The following is a 15,594-nucleotide window of genomic DNA, read 5'->3' as shown; positions in this document are numbered from 1 at the left end:
ACCGCACAAAACAAACTCCATCACGATCACCGTCATTAATAGTCACTGTTCATTCGGGCTTATCTTTGATTGACTCTAATTCAAAGCACGTGCGATGATTGGCATGTGTTGAACCGCGTGGCTGCTATTGGGCGAGGCGGGCACGAGGCTCCGATTGCAGCGAGGTCTGTGTGGCCTCATCTTCCGCGCTGTTCCAATCGATTTTTTTTAAATAATTGTCCGACAACAGGTTGACTGATATTAAAATTGAAACGTCAGTGTAAAACTGCCAAACGTCCCGACCGGGCTGGGACAGTCCCGGTGTTTTCAGAAAGGCTGTTCTTGTGTCCCCCATGAAGCTTGGCGAAGGTTCTGATTTTCGTCCCGGTTTTATTTTTTTCTGGCCTCATTCTCAACTGATGGTTCGGACAAAGGAACGGGCCCATGATTTAGGAGAGGGGGGGGTTACTGGGCGAAGGATAGCGATTGAGTGGGCGTGGTTATTCGAATGTGGGCGGGGCTGGGGGAGGGAGGCGGCTGCCAGCTCGTCACGTGTTCCAGTTGAGCCCACTGACGGAGCCAGTGGGGGTGGCACGTGCCCCCCCAATGATCCGATCTAAATCCCGAATCTCGATCGGATCATTGGGGTTCATTAGTAATAAATCGGCATTTTGCGACCCCCACTGCCACTGTGTAGCATATTATTACATGCCAGGGACTCTATGAGATGATAGGACAATAGTGTGAGTCCATAATTGGCAATAAGTAACGGCAAAGCAGTTATAAGTGACTCAGAATTGTGCACAGTTGCTTATACAGCACACGACTTCCCTGAAGGCAAACACCTTCAGCGAGCGCGATGCCGATCACACAATGCGGTTCGAATTGGACCCTCGATTGATGGCTGCGCCATCGCCGCACACGCGTCGAATAAAAGCAATAGACAAGTCCTTACTTACTCAACTCCTATCATTTTTCATTGCTGGAGGGGTTGCCTCCTCTACCTGAAAATCCTCGCTCTGCCATTGGTTGAGCCTTCCAGACATGTTACAGCAGCTTTAAAAATAAGTTGTCTTATACAGATACCGACTCCAGCCACGGTAATATGGAATTTCCACTAGATCAGAGAGTCTATGCTCCTTCGAGCATGGATATGCTTAGATGAGTTTCATTCAATTTCTATTTGTTTTTTTCAGGGACTACTTTTCTCAGCAGCGGAGGAACATGCAGCACTTTGGCGGTGCCGCGGCTGTGGCTGCCGCCGCAGCGGCGGCGAACGGATATCCGCTGGGCACCATATACGGGCTGCACGTGCACACCGGCGGCCATATCGGTGGTCAGCACGTGGCAGCGGCGGCGGCAGCAGCTGCTGCCGTAGCAGCTTCGCATCACCACCATCATCAGCATCACCATCATCAACATCAACACCATCATCAACAACAGCCATCGCAGCAGCAACACGAGCCGCAAGCTGCTGGACATTTAACAACCACACCGCATCATCATCAACCGCATCATCATCAACAGCATCACCAGCAGCAGCATCAACAGCAACACCAGCAACATCATCAACAGCTTCACAATGGCGGCTCGGCGCACGTGGGGGCGGCCATTTTAGGTCACCACGTGCACCCGGCGCATGAATACCGGCCGTCGGTGCACGCGCTCACGCTCGCCGAGAGACTGGCGGGTGGGTGTGAGAGTGTCAATCCTCGTGATATTGCTCGTCATACAGTTCTTGCTGCATCAATGATTGCCCATTATGTTTTTCTTATAATTGCTGTGATATTCATCCTGTGCTTGTAATTGCTCTCGTTCTTCATTTGTCGAATCGTTATACTTGTTTATTTTTTCATGTTCTGTCCATTGCTCTTCTTTTTACGCATTCATATTCACCTAACCCCTCACTCTCCAATTCCTCTCAGTTATTCTACACCTTCTCGCACACTCTCCTATCTCGCTTTTTCTCTCTTCTCACTAGTCATTGCTATACCCGGTCTCTGATTGTTTAGTTTTCCCTCTCCACTCACTTTTCAGACCCCTCAATTGGGGGGAGATGAGTGTAAGCTTGGCTTGTAGTGGCGTGACACCGGGTTGCGATATAAATAGCACTGTTAGAGTCTTCAGAGATGTGAACCTCCCTCCTTTCCTTCCATCACTCCCTCCTTCACTGACCTCCCTCGTCCGTCACGGTGTACACGTGGTGGGGTCGATGGCAGTTATCCGACATTCAAAGATCAATCACAGCCGTGTTCTGATTATACCCTTTGTAATGTGGAAATTATTACTTAATTTCCATTGATCCAAAAATAGGTATGTTGTGTCCGTTTGCACGTTACGCGGTGCAGCATATTGAGGCTGTTAATGGTTTGTGTTAATGGCGTCAGTAAATGTTTTTTTTTACGAACGACGCAACCCAGCAAATAAAGTACTGCTCTTTTATGTCGCTATCAAAACGGCATCGATCCAGGGCGACGTGGCCGTTTACATCTGCTTCTGCTACTCTACAAATCGAACGCTGATGATTCGTCACCCCTGGTGCCCTATTTCCTCTGGGAACCGAGTTGCCACCATTTTAATTTTCAAATTTTCGTGGGCTGAGACCCCATTGGCTTAGAAATGTGGGGGAGCAATGTAACGTGGCTTTAACTCCCATCGGACCCCATGGTGTAAAGTGCAGTCTACAAATCTTACAAATCTTATTATCCACGGTCTCTCTCAAACTATGGAGCATATTGTTTACCATTGAAGTCTGCGCTCCTTCAATGGAGGAATAGCAATACTACACAAATTCTCTCCGGAAGCCCTATTGTGGCCAACAAACCTTGACACTGGCCAGGTCTTGATTTAAAGCTTTCGTGACTGCAGGGATTCATGTTCTTGATTCCTTCGGTAAAGTCACGTAGAAGGGAAATAATAAAATAATATAAATATATGACAATAAACATTCTCACGACGTTTCGACTGCAACACAAGCAATCATCATCAGGTGTGAAATCCACAGCATTTGTGAAATCCACAGCATTTCACACAGATTGATGATGATTGCTTGTGTTGCAGTCGAAACGTCGTGAGAATTTGTATTGTTTTATTTATATTATCTTATTATTTCCCTTCTACGTAACTTTACCGAAAGAACCAAGAATATAATACTGGCCAGGTCGCTTCTGAAAAAAAGCTAATGGCTCAGTGGGCCTTACCTGATAAGATTGTATTTATATATTTAAGTGATTTGTTTACCTTTTCTATACTTTGCACTCCTTACGTGTTTTTGTATTGTTATTGTTGTAACGTTCTGACCTGTCCCTCGTGGACATCTGTGAGGTTTATAGCTCATGGGATTCTTCCAATATAAATTATTATTCTAATCTAGCTCCTGAACATATTGATGCAAACAAAAATGGAATATAATCTCTGCGGCCTATTTATGTGCTTTAAAGAAAGTCCACGGCCTGAAATGTAGCCTATTATATATTTATGATTGTTATTTCATGGCCACAGTGTCATTTACGAATGTGTTGACTTTTTGTTGTTGTTAATTGTCATTGTGCACCGCTGCCAACGCAGCAGCAGCATCACCAAATTGTTTCGTATTGAAAAGTCAGCCATTTACAACAGAGTGAAGTCATTAAAGAGCGAGATGGCGACCCCCGCTGATCGTGACTTTACTCATTTTACAAATAATGACTCCGCAACCTTGCGTTGGAAAGGTCATACAACTGCCCTTGGGTGTGCAGCTGCTAGAGTACAGCTGCATCTGGGTTGTCGCGACTGTTAACTCGAGCGTATGATGTTGTAAAATTCTATGTTCACGTGTACTTTTTGGCAGAGGTGTGGACTCGAGTCATGTGACTTGGACTCGAGTCAGACTCGAGTCATGAATTTGATGACTTGCGACTCGACTTGGACTTGCATAACAATGACTTTGTCCCACCTATGAGATGTGGACTCGAGTCATGTGACTTGGACTCGAGTCAGACTCGAGTCATGAATTTGATGACTTGCGACTCGACTTGGACTTGCATAACAATGACTTTGTCCCACCTCTGCTTTTTGGGGAACTAAAAAAAAGTCATTTGACCACCTTAATTTGTTTTAAAGGAGGTTTCGTGATTTATTTCCGCTTTGCATCTTTAATTGGGTGGAGGTGAGCTCTTGAGGGCTACAATGTATAAACACGTCTCGGTATGGAGTGATCTACGGCGTTTAGATTGTAAATGTGTATTTTCCTCGCCTTGCTTCTTTATTACAAAACTCTGACCCAAGTACAGGGTGGTCCAGGTGTCTTGTGACCCCAAATTAATTGACCCCTAACATTGTTTCCTTTGCATATTCACTTCAGTTTTAAATAAACCTTACTTAAAAAATATATTAAGTTTTAGAGAATTTAATGGGGGGGGGGGGGGGGGGGGGTGTCACAAGACATCTGGGCCACCCTGTAGATCGACCGGTAGATCACCAACAAACGCACAACACCGCCATCTCTCGCACCCCTCCACCTCTTCACATTGAATTTCACCTCCCCCCTGGTCTCGCCCTGATGTCTATACCCCTGTCCCTCCTCCGTCTTGCTCTCCGCCCAACGCAGACATCATCCTGGAGGCGCGGTACGGCACCCAGCACCGCAAGCAGCGCCGCTCCCGCACCGCCTTCACGGCGCAGCAGCTCGAGGCGCTGGAGAAGACCTTCCAGAAGACGCACTACCCCGATGTGGTGATGCGGGAACGTCTCGCCATGTGCACCAACCTGCCCGAGGCTCGCGTGCAGGTGCCGCCTGGACGTTCGTGCAAAAATTGTGTTCTAAATTTCGATTTAAAGCTGCTTTCGTGACTGCAGGGATTCATCTTCTTGGTTCTTTCGGTAAAGTCACGTAGAATGGAAATAAGAAAATAAGAAAAAATAAAACATAATAAAATTATTTTATTATTTTATTATGTTTTATTGTTATTATTTTTTTCCATTCTACGTGACTTTACCGAAAGAACCAAGAAGATAAATTGTGTTCTGTTGTGTACGATGGTGGCGGTTATGTTCAGGGAGGCTAAATTGCCAATGTCGAGCGCAGACTACGTCGGTTTACGAGACGGACCAGATTGTTGGTTTGCTTGGCCACAACCACAATCATCAATCCCTCTCCCCGCCAAACAAGCTACAGGGAGAGCCCAGGTTATCTCTGGAATGTGCAGGCGGTGCAACTGCGCTGTGCCTCACAGGCAAGGGCCGCCCAAAAGGACGAGGGCAATCGGGACAATTTACCCCTCGAAACGAAGGGTCCTACAGCGGAACTGATTTTGTTTTATTGTTGCAAATGAAGATGAGGGCTCCACCTGGTATTCTGCCCCAGGCTTCCAGCTCTGCGACTCCAGGTGCCCTCTCGGTGCCTTTGCCCACAGGCTGGAGGGGCCCAGGCACTGGGCTATAAGAAGAGTGGGGGGATTGGACAGGGCCTCCCAATTCATTATTTGCGCCACAAAGTCCATGCTGCACCACTGGATACGTTGCTGAAATGTTGTGCAACATCTCGTGTTAAACACTGCAACTTGGTTGCTTCTATGAGACCTCCTTTACCAGTGGCAAAATATAGTGATAGGTTTTTACTCTTTAAACTGGTACAAAACTGACACCTTTATACAAGGCATCATGTTTGCAATAACTACAACACAAGCAGTCAAAATGCAAACAAAAAGAAACAACTCTGATGATGATAATGTATGCACTGTCCTTGAAGTTGATTGGTCCACACCCGAGACAGCTTTTCTTAGAGCCTAGTCTCCATTGGTGTTGGACCAGATGACTGCTTGTGTTGTGGTTATTGCAAACATGATGCCTTGTATAAAGGTGCCAGTTTTGTACCAGTTTAAAGGGTAAAAACCTATCACTTGGTTGCTTCTGTTTTGCAACAGGGATGCACGTTACAAAGTTGTTTCAGCCCATCACACACAGTCGTGCTCATACAGTTAAGGACTGAAGGCCCAAAGTTCAACTTCCTGCCCTTCCCTCTTGTCTGGATATCCCGGCCCGTGGGGCTCACGCAAACCTGGCAGGGAAACTAGACAAGCAAATCCCTCTGCTTAGCCTGTGAATAGTACAAACAACAAACGTCATTGATGTGTTATTTAAATGCATTAAGACAGGCTATTACATTTTTTTCTTCACACGTACATACAAACCCAGCTAACGTTCAACGTTGAGGCGATGTTGGTATGTGGTTGGAACAGATCAACGTTGGATCTACGTTCCATGTTCACTAGGAATATGCACTCTGTTATTCTTTTAACTTGTACGTTGCCATGACAATTCGTTTGACCTCGCACAGCCAATCACTGCTTTTGCACGCGCAACAAGAGAACAAGTCGCTGCGAGTTTTGGCACTGTGCAAGCAACTTTGCTCAGAATTGTGGGTCATGGTAAACAGCAGCATGAACAGCATTATTTCATTCGCAACATCACAGGAGCATTGGACCATTTAACTCCGGCTTAACCTTGAAATCTCAGCGGGTTCCCTAAACAACACCTCGCTGTCAACACTTCCCACACGGGGTTCATCATGGCCGTGTTGGAAACACTGAGTTAGCAATAACTGCGGGGTGGCTTTGAGCCCGGAGGCTGGGTGTCAATCTCTCTCTGCTAGGAGGTTCATAATGTCAGTGCTGCGCTCATCATGGCCACGCCAAATTAACAGTGATGAAGTCCTGGGCTCCAGCCTTAGGTCTGGGTGTGTCTCTCATCCGTTCATAATGGCTGTGTTGGAAATGCAGATTTAGCAATCAGGTCCTCGGTCAGAGGGCTGTGTCGGGTGGTTTTGTCTATGAGGGGTGTAAATTGGTGATTTCAGGGACGCTCACTCAACAGCGATGCAATCTTTGGTGGGAGTTCTTTATGAGGATGGAAATTCCACAATACCATGGTGGTGGCCAATCTATCCATAGAAAATCCGCTGCTGTCCACTTGCTAAAAAGCAGTGGCATTTATTTCAACAAACCTGTTATGAACCGACAATTAAGGACAGAGTGGACATTTGTTTAGGACTTAAAATGACACGGTAATTTAATCAGGAAAGCCGTACTGAATCTCACCACGCTCGCAGGAAGGTCCTGCATTCGGATATTTGTACCAATTCTCAAAACTCGGGGGTTTGCGAGTTTCATAAATCTCTACGTGATTCACCAACCCTCGACTGCCAAAGTGCTGGATCACAGACGCGCGCCACCACACGGGGCTACGCTTGTGTAGTGTTTTTATTTCACGCGGACAACTTCTTATTTTTTCTCTCTCTCCTAGCCTCTCCACTGCTAGCCTGTTCTCTCTCTCTCTCTCCTAGCCTCTCTACTGCTAGCCTGTTCTCTCTCTCTCTCCTAGCCTCTCTACTGCTAGCCTGTTCTCTCTCTCCTAGCCTCTCTACTGCTAGCCTGTTCTCTCTCACTCTCCTAGCCTCTCTACTGCTAGCCTGTTCTCTCTCTCTCTCCTAGCCTCTCCACTGCTAGCCTGTTCTCTCTCTCTCCTAGCCTCTCCACTGCTAGCCTGTTCTCTCTTTCTCCTAGCCTCTCCACTGCTAGCCTGTTCTCTCTCTCTCACTCTCCTAGCCTCTCCACTGCTAGCCTGTTCTCTCTCACTCTCCTAGCCTCTCTACTGCTAGCCTGTTCTCTCTCTCTCCTAGCCTCTCCACTGCTAGCCTGTTCTCTCTCACTCTCCTAGCCTCTCCACTGCTAGCCTGTTCTCTCTCTCTCCTAGCCTCTCCACTGCTAGCCTGTTCTCTCTCTCTCACTCTCCTAGCCTCTCCACTGCTAGCCTGTTCTCTCACTCACTCTCCTAGCCTCTCCACTGATAGCCTGCTCTCTCTCCCTCTCATTCTGCTAGCCTCTCCACTGCTAGCCTGTTACTTTACACTCTGGTAGCTTTTCCACCGCTAGCCTCTCACTATATCTTCTGCTGGCTTCTCTACTGCTAGCCTTCCGCTATATACTCTGCTAGCTTCTCCACCGCTAGCCTTCCGCTATATACTCTGCTAGCTTCTCCACTGCTAACCTTCCACTATACACTCTGCTAGCTTCTCCACCGCTAGCCTTCCGCTATATACTCTGCTAGCTTCTCCACTGCTAACCTTCCACTATACACTCTGCTAGCTTCTCAACTGCTAGCTCTACTCTCTGCTCGCTTCTCTGCTGCTAGCCTTCTCACTCCCACACTTAGGATTCCGCTAACTTCTCCACTGCTAGCCTTTCTACCCTCGCCTCTCCAGCCTCGCCCTTGCCTCCAGTGGGGGTTCAGCCATCACCGCTGTAGAGGGCGAGGTGTGGAGAGCGGGGCCTTGGACTTCTCTTGTCTTTCCTCTTGCCTTCACTCCGACCAACCCAACCCCCCTCTCTCTCTCTCACGCTCCCGTATAAATGCCCCTCCTCATTAATTAAGCCCGTGGCTTCCGCCGCTATCGCCTCAATCTCCCGTCAACCTGGCGCCTATTCCGCGCCTGCTTTTGCAGCCAGCCAATCACCGCTATGCATCCTAATTGGCCGTCTCCTTTCCGTTGCTCCAGAGGTGTGGACTCGAGTCATGTGACTGGACTCGAGTCAGACTCGAGTCATGAATTTGATGACTTGCGACTCGACTTGGACTTGCATAACAATGACTTTGTCCCACCTATGAGATGTGGACTCGAGTCATGTGACTTGGACTCGAGTCAGACTCGAGTCATGAATTTGATGACTTGCGACTCGACTTGGACTTGCATAACAATGACTTTGTCCCACCTCTGCGTTGCTCCCTCTCGCCGCACCTGGTCGTCCCGATGCGGCCTCACTGTCCGTAACTCGCACGTCCGTTCACACCGCTCGCAAACCCCCGCGCGCGTTATTCCACTACGCTTGTAAACTTCTCATTGTGAGTTGGGCACTTTCTGTCGCCGTTGCTGTTTATACGAAAGATGATGATGGTCACGATGATGCCACCCCTTCTCCGCGAATGACTTAAGGTGTGGTTCAAAAATCGCCGGGCGAAATTTCGCAAAAAGCAACGGAGCCTCCAGAAGGAGACGGTGCAGAAGTCACGTGATCACGACGCAGCGGGGGCAGGGCCCGAGGGGGCGGCGGGACACCCAGGTGGAAGGTAAGACGGGGAGGGGGGGATAGCTTTACCCCTGACCCTAACCAACGGTGCTGTTCCTCCTGGGACACCCAGGAGGAAGGTAAGACGGGGAGGGGGGGGGATAGCTTTACCCCTGACCCTAACCAATGGTGCTGTTCCTCCTGGGACACCCAGGTGGAAGGTAAGACGGGGAGGGGGGGATAGCTTTACCCCTGACCCTAACCAACGGTGCTGTTCGCACCATACGTAGCACGGTTGGCTACGTAGAGTGCAAAAGAAGTTCAACATACATACGTACATTAGCACATAGCACTGACGCTAGCACGTGCTCTAACCCATAATCTTAGCCATGACCCAAGTGCAAGCCTTATTACTTTATGTATGTATGTTGAACTTCTTTCGCACCGTATGGACCCAACCACGCTAATCGGAGGTGCGAGATCACTGACCCTAGCTAGCCTGGTAAGGTTACAAGGACGCAAGGATAGGGGGATTGCAGTGCCCCGGCAGGAAATGATCACAGTGTACAGGAAGTGTGTCGATCCATTGGGTCGCATCGACAAACGAAACTCGGGACAGCCACTCCACTCCTCTTGCACCAGGCACCAGCCCTGCATCACAAACGCTCTGTTCTAGCGAGCGGAGAACTACAAACCACCCGGATGCTTCCGCGCTCCTGGCGCGGGTGCACGATCGACTCCCTCGTCGCGGCTGATGATGTGCCAGAAAAAAAACTGAGAGAACGTGCAGGGAGCATCGTCGTGATCTCAATTATGTCGTTATCGATCTGTCAAAATAATTTTACTTTGTCAGTCAACCGGACTTCTGGAAGGTCCTCGGCAAATGGGGGGATGCCTTGTCAAGTGATGCATTCTTAACCAATCCTTCCTGAAGGTTTATTTAATTTAACTGTATTTAACCAGGCGAGAACTCAAGAGACCAGCATTATCTTCTTGGTTCTTTTGGTAAAGTCACGTACTTTACCGAAAGAACCAAGAAGATGAATCCCTGCAGTCACGAAAGCTTTATATCGAAATTAGACCAGCATTAGTCTCAATTTTCAAGAGTGGGCTGGGATATTAGTCTGGCATTAGGGGGCGATGATAGCTGTATTTTAATCCCAATTGAGTATTTCGTGGGCAAATGTTTCGAATTTGGCAAATTTTTGACACTCACGCTGGCACACAGTGGTCTCATCTTGCAAACGGTGCCAGGGGATGTTTAACGTCCACCGTGAAGCAGACGGCACATGGTGGTATTACGGTGATTACGCCCGTAGTGATATAATCGGGCTCAGTCAGGGAGGTTTGCAGCCCCACGTGACAGAAAATGGAACTGCCTCTATGAGGTCACCAGTGGCATCAAGCAGGGCTCTGTACGTTCAACCATTCTGGTCCGCGATGTGTTCTTGGTCATGCTGCTCTCAGCCTGCTCTGATAGAGGGTGCATCTGCTATCGACCTGATGGACATCTATTCAATCTTAGTAGACCCAAATTCAGATTCAAGGTTATCAGTCTTCATTGAAACTGGAGGAGGAATCCGATGAGCTATGAAGCTTTTTTCCACAGATGGCCAGTAGGGGCAGCTCAGATAGTTACAACAACAAACAATACAAACACACGAGAGGAATGCAAAGTATAGGAAATGTAAACAAATCACTTAAAAAAGACATACAAATGAAACTAAAATATGTTTTATCTTACCAGGTAAAGCCCGCTGAGCTATTGGTGTGTTTTTGAAAAGCGACCTGGTCACAAATGATAGCTCAATGAAGTGATTTATGTGGAAATTTATAGCAGCAAAATAATCAAAATAATATATAGATGCATGTTAGTGCAGCCATCATCAGTGAGCTTCAGTTTTTCGATGACTGAAACATTGTGACATTCTGAAGAGGGTCTTTAGGATCTCCTCCATCACCTTGTAACAGCATCAAAGCAATTTTGTCTCCACCATCAGCATCCAGTCGATGGAACTTATGTTCCAATTAGCCCAAAACTACCCTTACAGTCATCACATAAAAGCACACAGCTGATGACACGATGCTCAACGTATTAGACAGATTCACATATCTTGACACTGTCCTGTCCATATCCGTAGGCACCGATGACAAAATCTCATTCCTCATCCTTCGGGCATCTGCAAATTGGAATTTGAAATGAGCGAACGGTCCGGTGTTCAATCAAGATTTCCGCATACAGAGATGTTTTTGCTCGCTGCTTTTCTCTATGGATGAGACCCGAACTCTGTACTGCCACATTATCCGACAGCTTACACAATTCCTCCATATTTTGTCCGTCTACTGGCAGGATCTTATAGCAAACACACAGAAGCTGTATTCCGTAGCAACCTCCCCGGCGTTGAGACCCTTCTGACCAAGACACGTCTGCGCTGGCCTGGGCATGTTGTCAGGATGAACTACTCTCAGAATCCCTAATTAGGTGTTTCACAGCCGGCTCGCTCGTGGAAAAAGAACTGGCTACCAATACGCGTGATGCAAGGACACTCTCAAAATCCACCCTCAAAGCACATCAAAGGAACACCGGTGACAGGGAGAAGGAGGAGGCTAAGGACCGTGAAACCTGGAGGCAGATTGTAATGTCACTACTGCAGCTTACAAGATTGAGCGCGCAACCACGCTGGAGGCTACGAGAGAGAAGGAAGGAAAACAACGGGGATGCGTCCTCCTGCTCCCTCGAATCGCTCTAGTGCTCATGCTCGAGCTGCCGCTGCCACCACTGCCACCACTGCCACCGCTGCGCCCACGCTTCGTGGATCATGTCTGATCCCATGCGAGCGATCGCGCGGACGTGGACACTGGCGCTCAGATGCACCAACACACAGCGCAGTCATAGCTAATCATGACAAATAACCATCGTACCCATAGCACTGACCGTGACCCGAGCCTTGCCCCTGTACTCAAAGCTAGCACCGAGTCCTAAATCTACAGCTCTAGCCTTGATGCACTGGCTTTACCCCATCACTAATACCAAGAGAGTCCCACCTCTGACCCCTAACTCTGACAGTGACCTTTCTCTCCCCCAGATCCCCTGTGCCTCTGAACAAGGGAGGAGTTGGGTCGCCTGCGACCTCAGGCCCCCCCTCCACTGACCCTTCCCCTGAAGACCCCCTCACTCAAGAGGGTGTGGATCCAGGCGAGGCAGGCTCCGTACCTGGGAAGGCCTCATTGCCTGAAGCCGGTAAGAAGGTGTTATGAGCGTAATTACACGAATGTGTGTCCATGATGTGTATGTAGAATGATGTAAACTGTGCCTGGAAATCAAGTATAGATTGCCGGGTTCGTAGCACAATGTGCAAACTACGAAATCACAGTTCCGTGCACACGTACATACAAAGACAAAGATTCCCTATATAGCCTTTAACTGTGGGGCAAGTTCTGTTCGTGAGCACCTATTAAGGCCGGCACGGGTGGGTGGCCAGCACCACGCCTGGTCCCACCTTTGTCCCCCCAGTGCTGTTGAGGAAACCAGGTTCATAGCACAGCGTGCTAACCACGACACCACCGCTCCCCATACAAATATCCACAGACACGTTACGTACACAAACACATAAGCACGTGTAGCTTTGGGAGTCTTTCAGGGCAAATTAGTAAGCACCTAGGGGCCGTCCATAAATGACGTCACGCACCTAGTGGGGGGGGGGGGGGTCAGACATTTGTGACGATGTGTGACGACGGGGGGGGGGGGGGGTTGAGAAATGTGACGTCACATCAAAATGCGCAACTTTAAATAAATATAGACGACACGTTCTACTTAATTAAATTGACTTTTTAATAAATGTTTTCTCCTACAACATCAGAGTGCAGCGCCACATTAAAAACGCACTACAATAACAATAGTTTAAAGCGATTTGAAGCATGTTTTATGGTTTGGGGGGGGGGCAGAGATTTGTGACGTCATATTTGAGGGGGGTTTGATTTTTTATGACGCCGTGTGACGAGGGGGGGGGGTCAAAAATCGTCCAAAATCGCGTGACGTCATTTATGGACGGCCCCTTATGAAGAAGGCCAGCATGGCACTTGAAGGGGTGGATGTGGCCAGCACCACGCCCGACCGCCTTTGCCCCCCCAGTGGCGATGTCTACACACCCCGCCAGGTACTCATTTGAGGCCGAGTCGACCTAGGGGAGGCTCAGGACCGGTTGAAATATTTGCCACTGTTATTGGTCGTAAGCGGGAATTGAACTCGTGTCGCCGGGTTCGTAGTGCAGCGTGGCGTTAACCTATGCGCCATGTGCATGCGTCGAGACATGCACACATTGAGTTGTTTTAGGGAACACACATTGACACACACATTGACACACACATTGACAGAACAATGTAACCCGGCCACGTGACGGTGTCCCTCGCGGCTCATAATGGCCAACACGGTGCTGTCGTGTGTAATTAGCCGTCGCTAATTAGTGGCTAATTAGGCCGACTTGGGGCTCAGGTTTAATCGATTTAAACGAGGAGGGGTAGGGCCTGCGGATCCATACAGCCCGGGGCGGGAGGCACCTAATGGGCAACTCGGGAATTTGTCATTAATTAATAATTAGTGACCAACACACGCACACCCCCTTACGGATAACTTATACTACCTCTTTCATTTATTATTATCATTATTACCACCACCGCTGTTGTTTATATATGGGTAGACCGAGATCTGCCATGGGAATGTGGAATTCCCACCTCACAATTTGAAAGTCACGAGTTCACATGTAGATTGGGGTTCATTCGTCATTGTCCTCCAGCCCATCAATAGCAGCTGTAGCAGCATCCATCAGCAGCTGCGGGCAGTGTTATTATAATCAGCCGCATTAGTTTCATCAGCAGCAGAAGTGACCAGTGGTCTTCCCTTGGAGAAAATGTGGAATTCCTACCATAGGAATGTGGAATTTCCACCACTGACTGAGGTCAAAGGAGATGAGCATCATCCACAATTATTTGAGCAGGGACACATTTGGACCTGACTTGAACATAATCAAACGTACAAAACGAACATGTGTACACACAGATGTAGGGGTGGAACGATGGCATATTGGTTCGCACGTCGCGCTATAAACCTGGCCACCCGACTTTGATTTCCAGCCGCAGCTACCGCCAGTGGTGAGTGATATCTGCACTGCGAGTCGACTGCTCTGATGACAGTGCCACCCGTCCTGATGTTTTAATCTCTCTCCTTTGTCTCCCAATCTCTCCATCACCGTCCTCTATCTCTCCCCCTCTTTCTTTACCGTCCCTTAAATCTCAACAACTCGCTCTCTGACTACCATTATGAACGACCTATAACTACGTGCACATATCTCTTTCAACGACTCTTAAATCTGTAATTCATCTCAACTACCTCTTTATTTAACAACTCATTCTCAACTCTCTATACTATCTCCACTCTCTCTATACTCTCCCTTAACTATCCGACTGCTCTCTCTTAAATCGACTTAACTCTTGCTTTACTCTCTCCTCCCACCTCTCTCCGCTTTCCCACGCTCTACCATTTCCTCTCATTCCCCTCCTGCCTCTTGCCATCTCTCCTCGTGCCATCCTCCTCCTCCTCGCCCACCTCCTCCTCCCATGTCCCACGTCCCACCTCGCGCATTCACAGACCCCACGTCCCGCCCGTCCTCCTTGCTCCCGCCCTGTGCCCCCGTGCCACCACCTCCGCCGCCACCACCTCCGCCACCACTGCCGCCCCCTCCTCCGCACAGCTACGCCTCGGCGCCCCTCTCCCTGCTGCGCCTGCAGGAGCAGTTCCGCCAGCACATGGCGGCCACGGCGGCGGCGGGCAGCCTCGTGTACCGCTCGTCCTTCGAGCTGGCGCAGTCGACGCACCCGCTCGCCTACCCCATGGCGCCGCTCGCCTGCCAGCCCTACTACCCGGCGTGGGTGCCACAGGGCGGCGCCGCCCTCCTGTCGGCCTCCACGGCCGCGGCGGCGGCGGTGGCGGCGGCGGCGGCCGCGGCGGCCACAACCGCCACCACGACTGCCACGACCGGGACGCACGCGCCGCCCCCGCCACTGGCCGTCGCCGCGGCCGGGGGCGCCGGGATCCTCGTGGCTCCGTCGCCGACGGCGATCGGCGCCCGCACCGGCGGGGTCGTGGGCCCGGCGGTGGCGATGGCGTCGCCGTCCTCCTCCTCCTCCTCGCTGGCGATGCCTGGCTTGGTGGGCATCATCGGCGGAGGCAGCAGCAGCAGCAGCAGCAGCAAGACGTCGAGCATCGAGAACTTGCGCTTGAGGGCGAAGCAGCACACGGCGTCGCTGGGGCTCGACATCGAGATGATGAATTGAGCGAGGGGATGGGGGCGGGGCTCGAGGTGGTGGGTGGGGAGGGGGAGAAAAAGAGGGGGGCGCTACGAAGAAGAGAGATTCTGTATTGGCATGTCGCTTTACGGCATTCGACGTTACTGCTGACGTGAATTTATACAACGCTATTAACAGATTGGTTTGAGATAATAATACAAAACTGACACCGAGAGGAGAGGCATATCTCGACACTTTTGGCCAAAACGATCTACAGGAAATATTGAGCTGT

General features: G+C 49.6%; 1 protein-coding gene across 1 annotated transcript; it reads left to right on the top strand.

Annotated features, from left to right (window-relative positions):
* Positions 1-1,203: 1,203 nt before the first annotated feature.
* On the top strand, positions 1,204-15,350 carry DMBX1 (diencephalon/mesencephalon homeobox 1). Its single transcript, XM_078880134.1, has 7 exons — positions 1,204-1,315; positions 1,598-1,669; positions 4,568-4,746; positions 8,948-9,081; positions 12,107-12,261; positions 14,665-14,971; positions 15,248-15,350. The coding sequence occupies exons 1-7, from the start codon at positions 1,204-1,206 to the stop codon at positions 15,348-15,350; spliced, it is 1,062 nt and encodes a 353-aa protein (XP_078736260.1).
* The last annotated feature ends 244 nt before the right edge of the window (positions 15,351-15,594 follow it).

Source organism: Lampetra fluviatilis, chromosome 3 (assembly GCF_964198595.1).
Source record: "Lampetra fluviatilis chromosome 3, kcLamFluv1.1, whole genome shotgun sequence".
Classification (NCBI taxonomy): Eukaryota; Metazoa; Chordata; class Hyperoartia; order Petromyzontiformes; family Petromyzontidae; genus Lampetra; species Lampetra fluviatilis.
This window is presented reverse-complemented; position numbering and strand designations above follow the sequence as displayed.

Excerpts from the sequence above, each read along its gene's own strand:
- DMBX1 (XM_078880134.1), top strand. The coding sequence starts at position 1,204 with ATGCAGCACTTTGGCGGTGCCGCGGCTGTGGCTGCCGCCGCAGCGGCG. Across the intron at positions 4,747-8,947 it reads TGCCCGAGGCTCGCGTGCAG|GTGTGGTTCAAAAATCGCCG; the intron begins GTGCCGCCTGGA and ends GAATGACTTAAG. Across the intron at positions 12,262-14,664 it reads GGCCTCATTGCCTGAAGCCG|ACCCCACGTCCCGCCCGTCC; the intron begins GTAAGAAGGTGT and ends GCGCATTCACAG.